The following is a 20494-nucleotide window of genomic DNA, read 5'->3' as shown; positions in this document are numbered from 1 at the left end:
ATCTGTGTGGTAAAATTGTAGGATTACCTGGCTGACACAAATTTTCTACCACGCAGCGGCCCCCCAGGTCTCCTGATAAAAATGGTAACTAACTCTTGTGGGTGGGTCAAGTACCAGTGACAGGCAAGGGCCCAAAACGTACTGTGGAGACATCAAAATTACCTATCACAGGGGCTCAGATGAGTTTTTGGTCCCGGGATTGGCGGCCATCTAGGGAAACCTGCCAAACCCACACATTTCTGAAAACTAGAGACCTGAGGGGGACCAGGGAGGTATGGCTTGTGTGGATCTCCCAACATTTTCCTACCCAGAATCCCCTGCAAACCTCATATGTGGCAGAAAAAAACACATTTTCAACATATTTATGTGTGGAATCACCATGCCTACCCCACAGCGTTCCCCTTAATCTCCCAAGTAAAATGATATCTCACTTGTGTGGGTGGGGCAAGGGCCTGTGACTGGGAAGAGCCAAAAACATAGGGATTAAGGGTATATCACCGAGAATTCTAAGCACTACATTTGCAAAAAAATAAGTTTTTAGCCAATTTTGCATTGGACACCCACACAAGTGAGGTATCATTTTACTCGGGAGACTGAGGAAAATGCTGTGTGGTAGGAGATTTGTGCCAGTATGTGATTCTTCACAAAAATGTGTGGAAAATTTGTTTTTGCAGCTAAATTTGAGGATTGCAGGGGGTTCTGGGTAGGAAAACGTTAGTGAATCCACCCAAGTCATACCTCGCTTGACTCCCCCGGATGTCTAGTTTTCAAAAATGTGTTGGTTTGGTAGTATCCCAATATGGCCTCCTTGCAAAACTAGGTTGTTTTCTGATAGGTAATTTTGATGTCTCCTCAATGTGTCTCCTCAATGTGTTTTGGGTCCTTGCCTGTCACAGGTACTTTACCAACCCACGTGAGTGAGGTACCATTTTTATCGGGAAACCTGGGGGAATGCTGGGTGGTAGGAAATGTGTGGATCCATGCAGATTCCAGAACTGTCCCACACAGGAATGAGATAGCCTGAGCATGTAGAAAACAAAATTGAAATGAGCCTATTGGCTCATTTCAGTTTTGGTTTCAAGGAAATTACATCAGCGCAAAGTGAGTGCTGATCTTCATTCCAGGGAAAAAAAGCAGGCAGTCTTGGAAGCAGGGGGGGCTCTTCCACAGGTCTAGAAATGTTGGGGGGTAAAGGGAATACCTCTTGTGCCCACACCAGAGGGATTCCCTGTGCCATGTGTGAGAACGGCCTGGGGTCACCCAACGCACATGAGCACTGGTTTGTCGGATGGCCCTCGGCCGTCCGACACACAGAAGGGGTTAAGGGGGTTCTATCTATTGCCAAGATGAAGTCTTACTCAATAACAAAGCACACTTACAATGTTCCGCTGGAGGCAGTTGATGACTCCAGAGAGTATCAGGAACCCATCCCCATGCTTGGCAGGACCAGAAAATTTAGGGTAGCCATAAAACAGTTCAGCATAAAGGGGAAAGGAGCCAGTAGGAGAGCATGAAAGCAAAACACATTTAAAAGGGAATGATAATGGTGAGCAAAACTTTGACAACAGGGAGCACTAGAATGAAATAGATTATGACGCAACTTCAGCCATCTACATGACTATACTTAAATTATCCGGGAAGTGCTGAATTCTCCTATTGGCTAGTCATCTGTTTATGAATTTGGGCACTCTTCCTCTCCTGCATCTCCAACCTGTTCAAGCCCAATGTCCACCATCTGCATTTGCTCCATTCTAATCTTTGCCTTAGTGCTGCATTCTGTTGTTTCTTGTTCTCACTTCACTCTATTTTGTTCTTCACAGGATTTAGGTTCAGGTTCCTCACAATCAGTCTCACCTATCTCCATTCAAGGTGAAACAAGTTCTCCCTGGTACGAACCACTGAATGAAGAAAAGACGATGATACCTAAATAGTCATCAGTAATAGGAATCAAGGAAAGAATAACGTTACTTAAGAATTATACTAACACAAACTCTAATAAACTGTCATTGCAAATAAATTTTGGGAGGGGAATACTTGCTCTCCATCATAGCCTGAGAACACAAAGAGTTAATTTTCATTAGTAAATCTATGGAACAAAAAAGGACCATATTTGCTGTATGGGTCAAAATACCTACCCTTGTCTAATTTAAAGATATTTAACATGGCTGAAGAAGGGGAAAATCTGGAAACTATTTTTGAGCATGCAACAGAAGCTTTCAGTAGAAGGTATATGTATGAGGTTGGTTTCACAGAAGTGACTGCAAAGTGCTTTGCTTAGATTTTGAGAAGATGGAACCGTATAGTACAACCCTCGAGAGCGTAGATGTTTTTAGCTACTTAGGTGCCACCCTATCCCCTAATCTGTCATGGAAACCTCAAGTGAAGCAATTGACACTTAAACACAGACAAATTGCGGGTGCCATTTCAAGAGAGTACAGTAGTTCCTATAGCAAACCCATAGCACCAGTATTAAAAGTTTATGATGCCAATGCAATTAGTTCAGTCATGTGTGGCTCAGATTTATGGGAATTCTCCAATGTAACCCCTTTAACTAGATCTGAAAACAGGTTCTTAAGAAACCTAGTCTGACTTCCACATAGTACTACATTGAAGCCTTTCTTGCTGGATATGGGTAGGCATACTTTGCCAGACAGAGCTAGATTATGACTTCTGTTATACTTGAGGAGGAGCTGGTTGCAGCCAGAACTCACCCAATATGCTGCAGCCCTAAGGAATGTGATCGAGGCCAATAGATTTCATAAAATCGATTAGACAAGGCAAGTCCAAATGGTATGAACAGCATTAGACCTTAGATAATTTTGGAACAATCCACTTTCCAAACCATCTCTGTTGACTGAAGTATTAAAGGAAAACTAATGACTATGGGTTGGTGAAAATATGGTTAAATCAAGTACTAGTTGTTAACTGACTGGCAGCTTTTTGGAATTTAAGTGTGGCAGCTCTCTGTAACCCCATTTGGGATGTTATCAGTGATGATGTTTTGTGTCCCACATGTAAAACTCTAGGAAATCCTTAGAAGAAATACCAATCCATCTATTGTATATGCTGTTGATACGTTTCTGGGTGAGATATGGGTACTGGGAACTCTGCACAAACAAATTAATGTATGATTTGACTCAATGTAATTTTGTTACGTACAAGTGTAACTTTTGTGGCCTCTGCCATTTAGCTTCTAACAACATTGGATTACTCTTGATCAATGTTGCCTCTAATTCTTTGTCTCTATGTGCGGCAATAAAGGTGCTTTGTGCACTGCTGCTAAGGCTGAAAGCACTGAAGATAAGCAACAGCTCAATATAAAAGCATGTGAGCTGTGTAAGCTACCAAAATCATTGACAGAGTAAAGGGTGCCATGGGCCTTAATGCAAAACTGTAAAAAATGATAACCCACACACACACAAACACACCTCTGGGTGGGTACTAAAAGACACCCATTAATGTGGCGCAGAGGGGTACTTGCACCCCTGGGCATGGTTGCCATTGCATCTTGTGTCCTAATCATTCTACCCATAATTTCTCACTATTTGCTATCTCCATGCCACTATTATCTTCTCCTCAATACCTTTACTTATCTTTGTCCACTTCCACTTGATCTCCATGCTTGTTCTTAACATCTTTCTCCTTTTTCTTTTAGATTTTTTTCTCTTCTTGATCTTCTTTACAATCCCACTTTTCTTTATCTATTTCCACTCTGCTCCACTTTTCCCTCTTTCTGCCTCCTCTCTTCAATCTATGTCTTCCTCTTCTCTCTCCCACAAAACCTCTCTAATCTCCCCCTTTTCGTTCATCCCACCCTTACTGTCAAATCTATATCTAGACAATTCTTCTCTCTCATCTTGTTCCTCTCCTTGGCTCCGACCTCCTTGTATTCCACCTCTTTGTCTAACTATCCCCTTTAGGTTGCTTTATCATCCTTTCCTTCTTTCTTTTCTTACCTCTTTCCTTTCCATGTTTCCGTCTCCTTCCTTTCTTTTCCTCTCCCTTTCTTGCTTTCTATCTCATTTCAAAGTCTCATCCTCTCCATATATGTTTCCCTTTCTCACTACACTCAAATGTCCTCTCAGCCTCACACTCCCAAACATGTTTCCTCTCCATCTCTCTATTATTTATGTCCTTCCTAATTTTCTACTTTCCTATCCATTACATTTTCTTACTTTCCACTCCTCATTTTTTTCCAATTCAGAACCCATCTACATAGATTTTGCATGCTCAATGCCAGATGGAAACCATTTTTCTCTCATTCTTCGTAGCCCCTTCTCTGTGATATCTTCATTACCTTCTGATTTTGCACAGTAAAGCAACATTTGCTCTGCTTAGGTGATTTGGTAACCTTATTTTAGCTTGCAGTAAGAACCCACATCATCCTCAGGATATTGACAAGTACCTGTTTAGAGATTCTGATCTAGATTTGTGAACTCTTTGTGCTGAGTTTACATCACAAAAGTGACACAACCCCAGCATCTAGTGTGGTTAGATTTATTTTCCAACGCAAATTATGATTTGTGTAGGAAAGTTGCCCACAGTAACACAAAGTAGCACTGAGCACACTAAATTGCGCTAATTGCCATCAGAGGGCATATCATAGGTGGTACATGGGCATTCCCTTGCAACCAACCATTGGTTTTGAGGCAAATCCCCATCTAAGAACATTTAAAGCCTGGAAATTGAGCCAAAAAATGATGTCCCCTCAAGGCAGGCATAACAGTGGAGTAACTTTTAAAAGTCTCCATATTTTTCAAACTTTGCAAGTATGATGCACTTTTAGCACACATACAGTGAGAGATGTCCTAATGGATATTTTTTGTAATGGAAGGATCCCATTCCAGTACAAAACCTATGCTTGACAGAATGCTCACATCCTTGTTCTAAGGTCAAGCACTGGAATTAGAAGATTTTGTGTCGTCGGCCTTTTGCCAGATTTGCCAAATGTGGCACATAATCCATCATCTGTTGTATACTTTGCAGATTTAAATCCCCAAATGAGAAGTGGAAGAAATCAGCAAATGTTGACTGGGTACCTTTCTGTTGCTTATTGTTGTATTTGGGTGTTAAATTCGTACTAATGACGAGAAACATTTACCCAGTTAATTTTAGCATTGCATGAAATGTCAAAATAATAAAATAAGACTGTCATTAAAATGTGCAGCGTTACAATGCATAACTTTGCTTTTCTTGCAGCATAATTCAACTCTGCTGCATAATTTGGTTCTCTCCTCATGCATAATTCTAGTGGCCTGGGCTATGGCAGAAGGCAAAGGTGGGCAAAGCCAACAAATTAACAGGAAAACCTAAGCCAAGGGTCTGCTCTGGCTCTTAAGAACCCATACAAAAGCCAAGCCTTGAAAATATATGGCATGTCAGTCATGCATCACAGATTATTTTAGACTATATTAGGTCTTCGGAAGCTCCTCATCTTGGTATATCAGATTATGTGCAAAGTTTTAATTAAATATGAATTGAGAATCGTTCCTGCTCCCCACCACTCCCCCCATAAGGCAATGCTATAAGTGAGGTAAAAGGCAAGTCAGGGGTCAGGTGTACCATATGTGGCCTAAGTTAAAATTATAGATTAAGCAACTTTGAGCCAGATGTATCAAAATTGGCTTTTGCAAGCCTGTAATCGTTAATTTTACAGATTCGCTATTATAGACTTGCAAAATGCAATGTAGGTAGGTTTCGCAAAAAAAGTTCCAATTCCTGCATATTCCTTAACTCCTTGCATGCTGCGGACATTTTCATGCTGTGCAGGCGATTTAAATAGTGGGCGGGATTCAGACGGCCCCCGGCCATCCTCCGCACAGCCCATCGTGACGTTGGCCGGCCGTGGGCCGACCGAAGCATGCAAGGGGTTAATAACGAATCGCAAATTGCGATTCGCTATTAAGGAATACCTTCCCATTCATTCCTGTGGGCAAAAGGAATGAATGGGAAGATATTTGCAGTTTGCGAGTACCAATTTCAAGCGTGATAGGGGGCCAAAAGGCACCCCTAAAAAAGGTATATGTGCCAGAGCATGTCTGTGCGCTGGCATTTAAAAAAATGCAAAAATTTGCATTTTTCTGAGGATTTGCAAATTACCACCAACTTGAAGTTGGTGGTAATTTGTGATTCCTTAAAGCAGGTACGTAATTTTAACTGTTTCCTGCATTGCAAATTGTGATTCCCTAGCTGCATTCGCAATTTAGGTAATCACAAAACATTGCGGTTACCCATAATGAGAATGCCAAGAGTTTGCATTTTTTGCGTTTGCAAATTGACCGATTCTGCGAATCGGCTCACTTAAGAATGCAGAAAGCCTTGATACATCTGGCCCTTTGTTTTGTACAGTACAAAGCCTAAATGTATGTATTTGAAGGTGCCGTCTTTGTGATGATGAATACAAAAGAGGATCGGTTTAAAAGTATTTGCCTATTCTTTAAGATGAAATGTTAATGTTTTTTTACAGTTTTTTTGAGCAACATTGACTGGAACGTATTAGAGCTCTGTACGTGAGCATCAAGACTGAAACCTGTTTCCAGGGCCGGCTTTAGCGCTGGTGGTGCCCAGTGTGGCACTGTTTGTTGGCTCTCCCCAATGACCACCTCTGTCACAGATTACCTCACTACGACCCTTTAACAGTGCCAATCAAGTTTCCATAAATACTCTCTCTCTGATGTATTTAAGTTTTCTAGTGCCACTCATACCAGTAAAGGGTGTGAGAGCACTTTACATCACACACATTACACAGAGACAATCAATGATATGTGTGTAAATCAATGTATAGGTAATGTTACATAAGACATAGTATTACAAGGTGTACCAGCATAATTTTAAGAGTGTGTGGTGTAACACCATGGCTGGTGGTTCTCTTTATTAATAACAATTGTTTTGTACCCGAAGAAATCCTTTTTGCAACATTAGGATAATGAAAGACTAGGGAAAATATCATAACGCTCTAGTATATACTTTGCAGTTTGCATGCAGCTCTTTGATAAGTCAATAGCTCGCTGTTCTATTTTAAGATTTTAACTTATGAACTGCAAGTAACTAAAGGATCTCTCTAACAAAAGCAGTAACCCACTGAGTATACTCATAAACTCAGATCTGTGATTTGCATGGTAAAAGTCCTTTGCATCAGGAATATTAACCTTCTGCGCTACCTTACTGATGAGTCAAAACTTCCGCAAGACAAAACTCTGATCTGACTCCATGAAGACCATTAATCACCCGAGATATCTCAACATTTTTATTGCGGCCTGAAAATTGCTGGTGGCCAGTAATGAGGCAGCAGAGGCTTTTAAAATTTTGATATACTTGCCCTAGAGCCGGCCGTGCAATGTTCCCCCAGTTCCAATAAGCAGCACAGGCCGTAATGCCACATCCACATCCTCTCATTGCAGTGTGAAACATATTCATATATTTTTTGTTTGACACTGGAGGCAGCCACTTTGTCATTTAATTGATTTACTTGGCCTCCTGGTGCGCCAACTGTCTTGGAAAGGGATGTTTTCACGCTTCCCTTTTGTTATGCATTTTGAGTGTAGAGAGCGCTCCCACTGAGTTTCTTGGAGCTGTAAGAAGCAAGCTGCGCATGGGTGCAGCCTAGAGGGAGCATAGCGCTTGATTGTCTGATATTATATAGTCTAATGACTTACTATTTATTTCAACAAATATATCCATCATTTATAATTATGGTATACTATTTTTGGTATGCTACAATGTACAGGCTCTCATACCTGTATAATATTGTTGTTTCCAATTTCTTTTTGTTTATGTGTAGCTGTGTACATATATTTTAGTAATGTTTTTATGACAAATTATTGAATAAAGCAATTTTGATGATGATGATGAGTACCATGCCTAGGCTGAATGTTTGAGGAGCTATATGCATAAACAGCTCACACTGGATAACACGAACAGTCTCTAATTTATCAGTAAACACTATTTCCATGTGCTTACGTGGAAATGAAGAACTACTTCATAAAAAGATGCAAAATTAAAAGTCAACTGAAGAACGCAGATCCCATTTATAAGGATAAGTATTACCAGCTATGTAAATCTGATACCAAAGTTATAGAATAGTAGTTCTCAACCTGTGGTTCGCAGACCTGTAGAGGAGGCCTGCTTAGAAAATGAAATAATAACAGATTCATGAAAATATATAAATAAAGAAGGAAAATGTAAAATTGAAAACATTTTGTTAGTGTAAATACATTTGAAATTGGAGGCTAAAAATAATACCACTATTGTCAGATTGCTTTGTGGGAGCAATGCAAGTACATCAAATAGAATATATCATGAACTCAGGTGCTTGCATCTACATTTTTCTGTATTGTTTTGAGGTTAAACTAGTAAAAAGTGCTTTAGCCAGAGTCGAAGGAGTCCTGTTATCTCTCATTTGGGCCTCTGGATTCTAATAATGATTATGAGGGATTTCCTGGATTTGAATAACAATTAAAGGCCAAATTCTGATGCGGTTTGGAAAGCTTCCTGACTGAATGGGATTGGGAGAGTCCGACCGACCAAGTACAATGCATCCGGATGCTTGCAGATACGATTTTGTTTGACTCCCATTGACTTCAATGGGAGCCTTTGCTCCGACCAAATGCATAGGCTCCCATTGAAGAAAGGGGTGGCTAGGGCAAAACGAGCAACCTGTGGTGGCACCCCCTGGTGCCTGCCACACTGTGCATGGCTGGTAAGAGGGGACCTCCACTGGCCCGATTGGGAAGGCTCTGGCTGGGTGTGGAGGGGCCCAAGTCTGATTCTGACTGCCGTTTCGAGTCGGATGGCACGATTTGGAAAGGCTGCCCAAATCCAGCATCATACTCAGTCGTTCAGAAACGCTGCCCGTAGAGACGTACAATTCAGCTGGTTGGGAATGGGATATTCGGGTGGGAATGGGATATTCCTATCGCCTAACTCACGGCATACTCGATTGATTGGAAACCTTTCAGAGTCGGTCGGAAAAACACGTTCCAATCTGATTTGGAAAGAGCTAATGCCATTAGGAGGCCTTCCTAACTTCATCAGAATCAGGCCCTAAGTTGCAGTACCCAGAAGTCAGAAGTGTAAGAACAACTGTCAAAGAATGTCTATTATTTGAGAGGTGTAATTGGTAAAATCAAGGGCAAAGTTATCAGCTACCTAGTTTTAGAACAAAAATCAAAATATACGGTAGAATATGTACAGTAAATATTTTCTATTAATTATACATAATTCTTTGAAGTTTACATGATAATATTCGAAAATATACTGCAATAATTCACTTTTTAATTAAGTTGGGCACTATTTTTCAATAAACAAAAAAATAATTATAATAAATAGCTATTACTGTATGGTGCACTTTCCTACTTGTAATACATGGACTGCTTGAAAATATTGCAAACCTAGGCAGAAACACTTCACAGTCATCAGTCATGGTACACTCAACACACACACATTCTCATACATCGCAATTTACTCTCATTTGCTGTAACCTACTGGGCTTTATATTTGTCCCATTTTAAGATGGTGAGCTGTTGGAAAAGGGGAAATAATATGCTACTATGCTACTAGCATTGTGAGATTGGCCCATCCCTGATTTCCCATCTGATTAGTCAGGAATAGAGGTAAATGTTCGGGGACATGAAACTCTTCTTTCCTGCCAGCAAAAACGTTGTTGCCAATTGTAACAAACACATAACATCCTCTCTACAAGCCTCCTATTGAACCTGGTAGAATCCAAAGATCGCTTGCATCTTTTAATAGCTACTACTCTGGGTTATTGAACTGTCACTTCCTTGAATAATCACACTAGTTGAAGTTCAATCTGTCTTTTTTAGCCTGATAAAAATTCGCTTTTGATTACAATGGATGATGGACCGTCAAACTGATGGTGGTGTTGCATCTACAGCCGCACTGGTGGACCAACTGCCCTATTACAAGTAGAAACCACAATCAGACCACTGCTGCTGCTAAGGATCCGCAATCTATGGCAGTTTTGCAGTGGTATTGAGGCTGCAATATGCTTGGCAGAGCCACTGCGGCCCGTCAAGCTTATGACAAGTTTTCTCTTCCTCACCTTTCACGGCGGTGTGCCAGCTGTGAAAGGTTTGGTGGTGAGTAAACACCCCCCTTATGCCTCTGTTCATGGGGATATATGCAGGAGGCACATGGTGTGCCCCCCTGTGTGCACACACCCCCAGTTCCTGCAGGGCATGGACTTCACAGTCCATGCCCTGCAGGAACTTGCTTTGGCATTCCCATTGTGGTGCATTTTTTATAAGCACCGCCATGGGACCACCAAAGAGCACCTCGTCAGTGACAAAAATCATAAAAATCTGATGGACAGTGCTCACACAGGTTTAGCGGTTTGGGAGCAAAGCAGTCCTGCTACTGCACCGCCAAACTCATAAGGCCCTTTGTCTCTTTTTTGGAAGTCCAAAACCTCCAGCTTGACGAGGCTGTATGATGCAGCCGAGGAGGGCTCCAGGAGGCCAGATACCCGCTTCTGTGAAGGACCACTGAACGGAATTCGATCCTGTAGAGAAGCATGTAGCTGGAGCTACCACGAAGACAGGCCACCTGGCTATGCATCTTAAGCAAATATATAGGCAAGTTAGTCCAGGTCTCCTCTTAGTTCTCAGAGCAATTTGTAGCCAAAACCTTTCAGTCCCAAGTTCTGGGATTTAGCTCTCTGGGAACCTTTGGTACCACTCTTAAGGGTCCATCCTGGGTAGGCACCACTTGGAGGGTTGGGACTCTCTCAGGCTGGGTGCAGGTGTGGTTACTAATGCTTCTCATATTGGCTTTGACTTTTGAAGTAAAGCTTTTTTTTTAAATTTGGCATAGTGTCAGTTACTACTACTTCTCAGTAAAATAACTGTTTGCTTTGTTCAGGTAAAGACCACTCAATGTATGGTTTTTAACAGTGTCATTTTTTTTGTTAGAAGCTATTAATTGGATGCTCTCTGCAGAGCAGTGTTGTGTGTTACACCAAGTAAAATCATCAGCACTTGACATGATGTTTACTCATGTTACCTTGGTCCAGCTCCTCTGGTATGTAGTTCATGTGGCAATATTTGCAATATGGAATTTGTCTGCTTTTCCAAATTATTTCCTTTCTTTTATAAATCAGTTCTTAGGAATCATGAAAGTAAAAATATTGAGCATTTGCCATGTGATAGACTGGTTAGCCTTTTTATTTACATTTCTTAATGTCTTTTTTTTTTCTTAGAAAGCTCAATCCTGCGAGAGCATTCAGTAGACTGACTTATGGAGTTATTGGTAATGTGTTTCAAAGAAGATTGCAGTAACTGGCCTAACTCTGTTGCATACATGTTGTGTGTCCCGTGCTACCTAAGGGCCTTCTAATGAGTTTGACGGCCTGATGAACCGCTATATCAATGTTGTTTGTGTGGCTACTATCATACCAGTGTTCCGACATCTCTATTACAAGCAGGGAAGTCGGACTGCCAGGGGACCGCTGCTGCCGCCAGGATCTGCGATCCCTGGCAGTCTTGTAGCCGTCTGAGGCCCCTAAGATTCTGACAGTGCCGCAGCGGAGGCACCATGCATATTAGGAGTTTCCTCAGTACCACAATTTTGATAGTGGTGAGCCTGCCATGAAAAGTGTGGCAGTGAGGAAACAAAGGCGGCCCTATAGGGCCCACTATTGCCTCTGCGCCAGAGGATGCATGCCGGGGGGCACATGGTGTGTGCCCCTGTAGGCATGCACCACAAGTTCCTGCAGGGAATGGACTTAACTGTCCATGCCCTGCAGGAACTCTATTTGATCCTACCATTGCAATGCCTTTTTCATAGGCACCACAGTAAGACCGGCAAAGGACCTCACACCAGAGACAAAAAAGTCGTAATCTGGCAGGTGGTTTCTTATGGGTTTGGCAGTCTTAAAGCAGACCAGCAGCAGGGCGGCCTCGCTTCCAAGACAGCCAAAGTTTGCCCCGCTCAAAGAGAGCCGAAGTCATAATAAGGCACATACAGGTACATGCCTCAATGTAGGCTTTTGCGATTCCTTCATTGCGATTATTAAGGAATCGTAATTAAGGAATTGCAAAAGCCTATGCATGTAGGAATCTCTATAAAATTAATGATTCCCAAACATTCCTTAATTGCGACTCACAAATTGTGAGTCGCAATTAAGGAATGCCTTCACATTCATTCCTATGGGCCTACAGGCGATACAGTCCCATAGGAATGAATGGGAGATTAAATGCGCAATTTCAAGCATGCAAGGGTGTCAAAAGGACACCCTGTTGCACCCCTGAAATTGAACTGTGCACACATGTAGCACACACACATGCTAACCTACAACTTTGAAAAATGCACTTTACTGCATCTTCAAAGTGTTTGCAAATTACCATCAAGTTCAAATTTATGGTAATTTGCTCCCCCCCATATTAGCAAAATCGCTATTTGCGATTTCATTATGCATTGCATTTATGGAATCGCAATTTGCGAATCCTTAAATGCAATCGCAATTTAAGAAATCTAAAAAAATTGCGATTTTCTTGAATTGCGAGACCCTTTCAGTTTCATGCATAGCAGAGACAAATTTTTGCGAATCGCACCGTTCACGCTCGCAAAAAAGGTTGATGCATGTGCCTGTTAGTCTTTATTGGATTTTAGGTGCAATCTAGGTTTTTCCTGAATGAGGATGAGGTCAGCTGGCTGTAATGAATTCATTATTTAACTTATATTGTGAATGTTCCACCTTGTCTAGTTTAACCCCGTCCTCCAGAATCAATCTTTGTTCTCCATCTTCCTTGGTTAGCTGTGTGTATGAGATCCCTTTCAAACTTTACCTCCTTATTTAAGGCGGCTAAATGGATGCCCATTATTTCTGGAAGCTTTGACAATCTATTTAGAATTGTGGAGATTGTGCAAGTAGAACTAATGGTTTTGACTTCGCATTTTGAACAGTCTACTAAGTTCTTTAATCTCCTCAATTTTACATCAGGTGCCATTGTGTAAGATGCACACTCTAGCTAATTGACATTTATTGAAACTTCATTTACTATTTCAGATGATGGCTACTTATATAGCTGTTTGTTGTGTCACCAATACTGGTGAGAGTGTGAAAATGTTTACTGTTTCTCTAGTTTTAAGATCTTCATTGTTAAGTAACACTTAACAAGTTGCTGGAAATATAGAATTTGGAAGTGGTAGTGGAGAGGTTTTCTGGGGTGGGAACTGGTTCTGTATGGCTCTTGAGCAATAATGGTGTGATTAATATGTATGTGTCGGAACTGGCCTCGTTAATCCAACACTTCATTTTAACTTAACATCATATGCCGACGACACTCATATTGTGATCGTGGCTCATAAAAATCAAGCTTCCCCTGCAGTGCCATATCAAAACTGCATTAGGGAAATCAGTAGCTGAATGGGAAGGCATTGCCTCAAATTGAATTCAGAAAAAAACGAAGTGGTGATCTTTGGTAGCCTCCAAGCAAGACGGGATGAACTCTGTTGGCCAGCTGAAATTGAAGAGTTTTCAAAACCAGTAGAAAAGGCAAAGAACCTCGGGGTTTTGATTGACAACAAACTCACCTTCTCCCAGCAAACCAATGCCACATTTTCGGCCACGTCTTACTTGATAAGGAAACTGAAGAAGATCCTGCCCTACATCCCCCTGATTCCAGGAGGACGACTGTAACTATATTAGTACTATCAGAACTAGACTGCTGTAATGGCTTCTAAAACTACAGATGCTGCAAAATGCAGCAGCCAGGCTTCTATTGAACTTACCAAAGTATCAATAAGTTGCAGAAGACATTCCGAAACTTCACTGGCTGCCAATGGCTAAACATATATAGTTCAAGGCACTGTGCCTGGCCTATAAAGCACTGAATAATCTAGGACCTGCATCTCTGAAAAACCTTTTCTCCTGGTACCACACTGGCAGACACCTAAGGTCAACCAATGCCAGATTGATGTTGGTACCAGGGATTCAAACCTCGAGCTGGGGAGGTCGAAGCATAGGTCATGGTACAGCTAAACTGTGGAATACACTCCAGGTGAACATAAGAGCTGCCAACTCTCTTGCCTCTTTTAGAAAGGAACTTAAAACCTTGTTATTTGTGAATTAATATAAATTCTTCACCCTTCCTTCTGGGTTAGGCTCAGGTTCAGCACAGAGACACCCCCGGGTATTTGTGCGCTTTATACGTTATATTAACATATCATAAATTAACATGACAAAAGTGGGAGAGAAAATATCATATTGAAAGATCTCTGCTTTTATTGGGTGACTCTTTGTAGCATTAATGAAGATAAAGGAACTCTTGAATGATTTTTGAAGGTCAGTAATGTAGAAGGAGTAGGGGATATATTTAAGTTGTTTTTTCTTCATTGTTGTTAAAAAAAGGAAGGATGTGAGTCTGATTTTGGCCTTGATCACAATTTTCTTTGCCAAAAATAACTCACTTTGTCCACGAAGTCCAACAATGACCCATACTTGCTTTCATTAATTTAGAGTTTGGCTTGGCTGGGTACTTAACCTGGCACGCACCCTCATATTTATGGTTGTTGATGTGGAGTTGAGCCTATAAGATTGCTGAGGCCCGTGTAGGCATGGTGAAGCATTGGTGCAAAAGAGTTAGCATAGTGGAACAAAACTTGCTTCCGTTTCATGCTATGTGAGGCATAAAAGCACTGGCGCTTATAAACAAATTAAAAAGAAACTTAAAATTACTGCCAGTATGAAACCACTATTACCTTCTATTAGTGAATACATTAATAAAGTGCCTGCGTCCCATCTCTTGGGAATGCTAAGCACGCCGGTAGTTTGAATTATTCTTAAAAAACACTGAATTCTGTTTAACACTTTAGACTCTGAGTTGTCACATCCTCTATGATCTCTTATTCATCATGAAAGGCTAGTTTGAGTTTGTGTGAAATCAAAGTACATCACAGTGATGCCCCCCGAGCCAAGTTGGATTCTTGAAGGTGCATACAGGATCTGGTATCCCCCGTTCCTTGATACCTCAAGACCACCACTTCCGTGAAGAAATGACAATGCTGGGCGCTTGGAAGAAAATAGAAATGACAGATTAGGTACTGTAGGGATGGGTCCAGAACTGAGGTTGGTGCCTACCTGTGTCCTTTGCCGAGTTGCAACGAGATATTCAATATGTGGATAGACCATTAGCAACCTACGGTTTAAGGTTTATAGTTTAAGGCACAAGGTCTGTGCAATGGCAATGTCTGACTGTATTTTAGTAGTGGGTTATCTGATGACCAATATCCCTGCGCATAATCCTTCTCATCAAGACAGTGACCATACTAAGTTATAATTTCAGATACAAGCATAAATGAACAGGGGGAGTAATAATTTCGCACAGAAAACCTATGCTTACTTCATGAGAAGAGTTATGGATTACAACATTACAAGAATATATAGATATATCATGTTTATAACAGTCTGGCACAAATAAAAGTGTAATATTCACAGAAAAATTATGTTGAGCATTCAATGAACTTCAATAATCAATGCAGTTTATAACAAGAATGATGAACGTCACAAAAGGGAGTAGTCGTGAGCATTAGAGTACCTTCGGGATCCATTAAAAACTACAACCAATATGCTTTGCGGTTACAAGCCGCTTCTACAGGGAAACAATATAAACTTCCCTGTCCTTCCTTTGTTTATACACTTCCAATAATTCTCTCTATTATGTATATTGTATTGGGTTTCAAACACGACCTTATATTCCATTCTGGGGTCTGAGGATCACCAACATGTATCTATGGTGATATTTTCAAATAAAAATTATGAGTCCAAAATGAAAACGAGTTTCCCAATATGTATTGTCTCTCACATTGTTCTAGCTCAAATTCTTTAGGAAATCAACCAGTTCTCAGCTCATCCATTTCCATTCTGTATTGGTGCTTTGAGGTCAAACAGACAAAAGTGTAATCCATACAGTTTTTCATGAAGTAGGTATAATTATTCTGCATGAAATTATTGCTCTCCCTGTACATGCATGCTTGTAAACGTCAGAGTGTGGTAGTGAAAGGTACAAGGGATTGCACGAGCACACTAGCGATTGTATATGCATTAGATTATGGTATTCGTTTCTGGCATAATCATGTAGCGGAAACAACAGAATTGAACTGAAGCTGATGTTTACATGATAGCTGAGAAGTGTTGAAGGATGCATTAATCCCTTCTGCAGTTGAGCTACCATAATCATACAATCAGGAGAATTCCTACGACATCAATGCACATTAGAGTAAGTTACCTTGACATGTCTGACAGCAGCCATCTGACGTCATCTCTATAGTACCCTGAAAGAGTCAGAGAAAATTAAGTATTTTTTTGGGTGACAGATGTCATACTTGGTTCACCAAGCATGGAATAACACATACAACAGCAGGCAGCAAGGTAGTGAATTGTGAAAGGCGGTCAAATGAAGATGATGTTAAACAAGAACAGAAGCGCAGAAGAGAAAAGTAACAGAATGGGACAAAAATATATGAAGATATATTTAAACAATGTTAAGGTCATTCTTTAAAAGAGTCCATAACGCAATAATGTAATTGATTTAAACGTGATTTACACCTGGCATTGAGCTAAAACTTTATCTTAATCTTAAAGGTATGACCAATGATCCAGATCTAAGATCAGTAGCCTCAAAACTATAAAATCTCCAATAGTACATTACATTTGAAGTTTGCCCATGCCTGCCACTGAAACAACCATTCTATATATTTTGGGCAGTGTTGTAGGATGGAACCACGCATGCCTTTATCAAGCATGCTTTTACAAAATGGGCAATACAATGATTGCATCTTACCACACGTTTATACAATGATTGCATCTTACCACGCGTTCTTTTAGCACACAATTTGTTGCAATTACGTGCCTTAGAGAAGTGCTAGATTTTGGAATAGTATAATTTACTATTCGAACTCCAGTCTGCATAACAGTAGGGAAGGTTGTGGACTTAAAATCCAACACCAGTCCAACAAAGTGTTCCCTACAGCAAGTTGTTGTGCTAAAAGAACATGTGTTAATGACGTGTTCGTAGTAGTGCACATGTTGTAAAGGCATTGCGTGGTTGTGATTGCGTGGTAAAGAGTCTTTCCCTTTGGGCAGCAAGTTCCAGAAGCCACACAGAGGTCAACTGCCATCTAATCATTTCTAGCCCTCTCAGTTGCCTTTCTTACAATGGGTTAACTTATTGTAGTTGGTAGCCTACAAATTAAACAGAGCCATAAATATGTTTGCCTTACTGTGAGACAAATATTGACAATGTGTAGAAGCTCTCCTACAACTCCCAGACATTACCTGGTGCATAACACGGTTCCACAGTATTCTGTATTTCACATCTTTGCTACAATGTCACAAACTAATTGTAGCATGTACATACAAATTTGATAAATTTGTACAATAAGCTAATGGGGATTTGTGGGGCTGCCGACCACAGGACGGTCTGCCCCATGTTTTTTTTTGGGAAAGTGGAGCAGTCCAGCAACGGCTTCGGGGTTGGTGCTCATTTTTGCCTAGTTTTGTAGCCAAAGCTATGTATAAGCTGCCATTTTAAGGTACCGGACACAATTTTGTCTTGGTGACACGGTGGCAGGCACCTGTGCATCGGTGATTTTGTCTTGTTTATGTTTGGAAGAATTGTCTGGGGATTGGTTTGTTTGTAGTAATCCTGTTAGAAGGTATTATTTACTTACTGCAATGGTGCTATGTGACGTTAAAGATGACAAGGTGGAACAGGAGGTGCGGCCATTGTCCAAGGCTGGGCGCATGGGACTGCTGGTAGACCGAGCCCAGCAGCGTTGTGGGCGTCCCATCCATGAAGATGCTGGATGGGGTCGCGGCAGTGGTGCTTGGGATGTACATACTTGTACCATCCCCAGGCTTCAGGAGTAGAGCAGCTAAGCAAACAGAGCAGCTCCAGAACTCGAAGAGTGGCCCTAACTATAGGGACTGAGACGGCATGATCAGTAGGACGGCCGGCTCTTCTAGTAGAGGCGGCTTTATGCGAGAAGCTAGACTGCTGAGCACAGAACGAGCATGCTGGGTGACGTGAGGCCTCCTTGAGCTTTTGCAGTAGTCAAATGTGGCAGGTCATTGTGGATGTGCAAGCAGCCATACATAGAGAGAGGGGGAAAATGAGGGCATGGAGAGGGAACGATTCTAGCTGGCTGCACTCACCAGAGGACTCAGCGATGGGGAGATGGAGGGGGATTGGAGAAGAAGATTAGGGAACTTCATAGGAGCCCTGAGGCTGGTCAGTATGATATGAGGTGGAGTTTAGCAAGGTGTATGAACAATCAATGCTGTACACAGCTGAAGTAATGAAGTGAGGGCAGGTGGAGGATCTAAAACCACCGCAGGACAGAAATCCCGACAGAATTGACTAGGACAATGATACATGTTTGAAACATGTGCTTATGTGAGCATGGGCAGCCTGGGGCAGGGAAGTTAGGAAGGGGGCATTTGTGGGCTCCTGGGGGTCTCATGGGGTGGCCTCAGGGGCATATTTTCAGCTTATAGGCCTGCCACGTCCCTCTGTTGGAGCAGCTAGCCTGGAATGGAGTGAGGGGAAGGAGGACGGGCAGGAAGAGGGTTTTCATGAGGCAAGGAGGTCTAGCGTGGGGAGCCCAGCCAGAAAATTAGCAGTTAAGTCCTCAAGCAGGTTATATGGGGGACCAGTTACAGTTGGTGATTGGTAGGGATTAGTGGTAGGGGAGCAGCAGCAGGGGAGGACAGGTTGCCTTCTAGGTAAAGTCCATCACCGCATGTGGGAGACCCACAGTCAGTAGGATGAGTGCACGGGGGAGATGACAGGTGAGGAAATGAAACATGGAAAGTTTTTGGCAAGCACACTGGACCATGTGAGGCTCAATGGCCCTGAGAAGATATCGCGGGTGTCCCGGGGCTCCGGGGGACTTCAGCGGCGGATCTCAGCAGCAGAGCATGTAGCGCTCTTGAATTGGGCACCCATCAACAGCCTTATCTGCAGGAGAAGTGGTTTTGCGGCCCGAACGTTCCAAGGAGCGGTACTCAACATGGCGCCTGCCAGCCAGCCCTAAGCGCCGGAGCTTGCAGCCAACGCGATCTGATGCAGCCTCCGCGTTTGGACCCCCTGTACTCGTGCTGATGCCAAGGGTGAGCGGATGGCCGGTGCAAGCGCTGACAAGGAATTCGTGGCTCCGTGAGGCAATTTCTCACCTACTGTTATCACCGCGAGGATGGCGTGCCTGACCCTAAGATGGCGGCGGGCGCGGGGCACGGCGCTAATGACTCCTGCGGTCCATGAGGTGAGCTATTGAGACCCCACAGTGCTAAGAAGACCTCGGCAACATAAGGAGACACTCTGCCTGGCTGCGGTTGCTCGCTCCTTACTATTAACTACTGGCACGGTCTCTCACTCATGAAGCTGCTCCTGCATGGGACCTGAGGAGGGGAACCTTCTGTCATCGGCCAGTCCTGATGTAACCTCTCCGCAGTAAGCCTAGGGGATATCCCTACGTGCCTCTTGCCTGCGGCCTACTAGACAGCCCTCTCGACTCCTCATTGGTGAGCGATCTGGCGGATCTGAGATGAGGCATATTGTTGAACTGTGGCGGGCATGCTGGATTATATGCGCAGACCCGCAGTATGTGTAAGAAATATTGACGAGCATCGGAGCTGTGCCTGATGTAAGATGGCGGCGTCGGCTGGCGGCCGATGCGAAATATTGGTCCATCCTGCCACCCGATAATTGGCGGTGCCAGCGCTGTTCTGCGAGGGGTGAGCTCCGATCCGAAGGATTGAACACGAGTTTGTACGCCGATGGAGCGATGTCGTGCGGCAGTGAAGAACGGATCCGACTCGGCAGGACTTCTCCCCCTTCGCCTCTGCCTGACTGTAATATGGCGGCCGCGTTTACTTAAATGGCGGCGATCACTGCTACTCCCGTTTTGTGTGCTAGGACTGACTGCTTTTTCCAGGTTGGAGGGCCCACCGCTTGAGACAAATGACACCCTGCTGTCTCCATACTCTCCCCTACTAAGAACTCCTGCGTGCATTGCTGAGCCAACACCCGTCCCACGAGCAGAGGAGCGGGACCTTCTATGATGTTTTCATTCCTCCCCTGCCCTGGAAAGCTGAGACCTAGCTACTTCTGTATGATGCCCGGCAGAGCTACCCCGCGAGCTATAGGGGAGATTGACTTTTGGTGCCCTATTTTGACTATCACCTACCCAGCCGGACTTCGGGCAAATGCTTCTGTGTCTCTACTAACCTTATCTTCCCCCTCTCCCTTCCCCCTACCCTCCCCCCTCTCCGCTCCTACCCTTTCCAGCTTCTGTCCTCTACCCTCACCTGCCCTTGCCCTTTGTCCCCACCCTGTTTTTTCTGCGAACCTCTTCCCCCGCCACTTGAGACCAAACTATTTTGTCTGATGCCCGATGTGCTACTTGGTTTAGCTATAGGGGAGATGGGCCGTGGATTCCCTCCGTGGTCGTCACCTACCCAGTCGGTCCTTAG

General features: G+C 42.8%; 1 protein-coding gene across 2 annotated transcripts in view; it reads right to left on the bottom strand.

Moving 5' to 3' along the window:
* The window catches only part of LOC144823879 (mucin-5B-like), a 737446-nt gene that overhangs the window by 54417 nt on the left and 662535 nt on the right, over positions 1-20494 (bottom strand). For both annotated transcript variants that reach the window (XM_078682767.1, XM_078682768.1), the window contains one exon: positions 16248-16293. In XM_078682767.1, the coding sequence (XP_078538893.1) occupies positions 16248-16293 (46 nt within the window). The remainder of the gene's footprint in view (positions 1-16247; positions 16294-20494) is intronic.

The sequence above is a fragment of the Lissotriton helveticus genome, chromosome 3_1, assembly GCF_964261635.1.
Source record: "Lissotriton helveticus chromosome 3_1, aLisHel1.1, whole genome shotgun sequence".
Classification (NCBI taxonomy): Eukaryota; Metazoa; Chordata; class Amphibia; order Caudata; family Salamandridae; genus Lissotriton; species Lissotriton helveticus.
The sequence above is the reverse complement of the archived record's forward strand: the minus strand, read 5'-3'. Positions and strand labels throughout refer to the sequence as shown.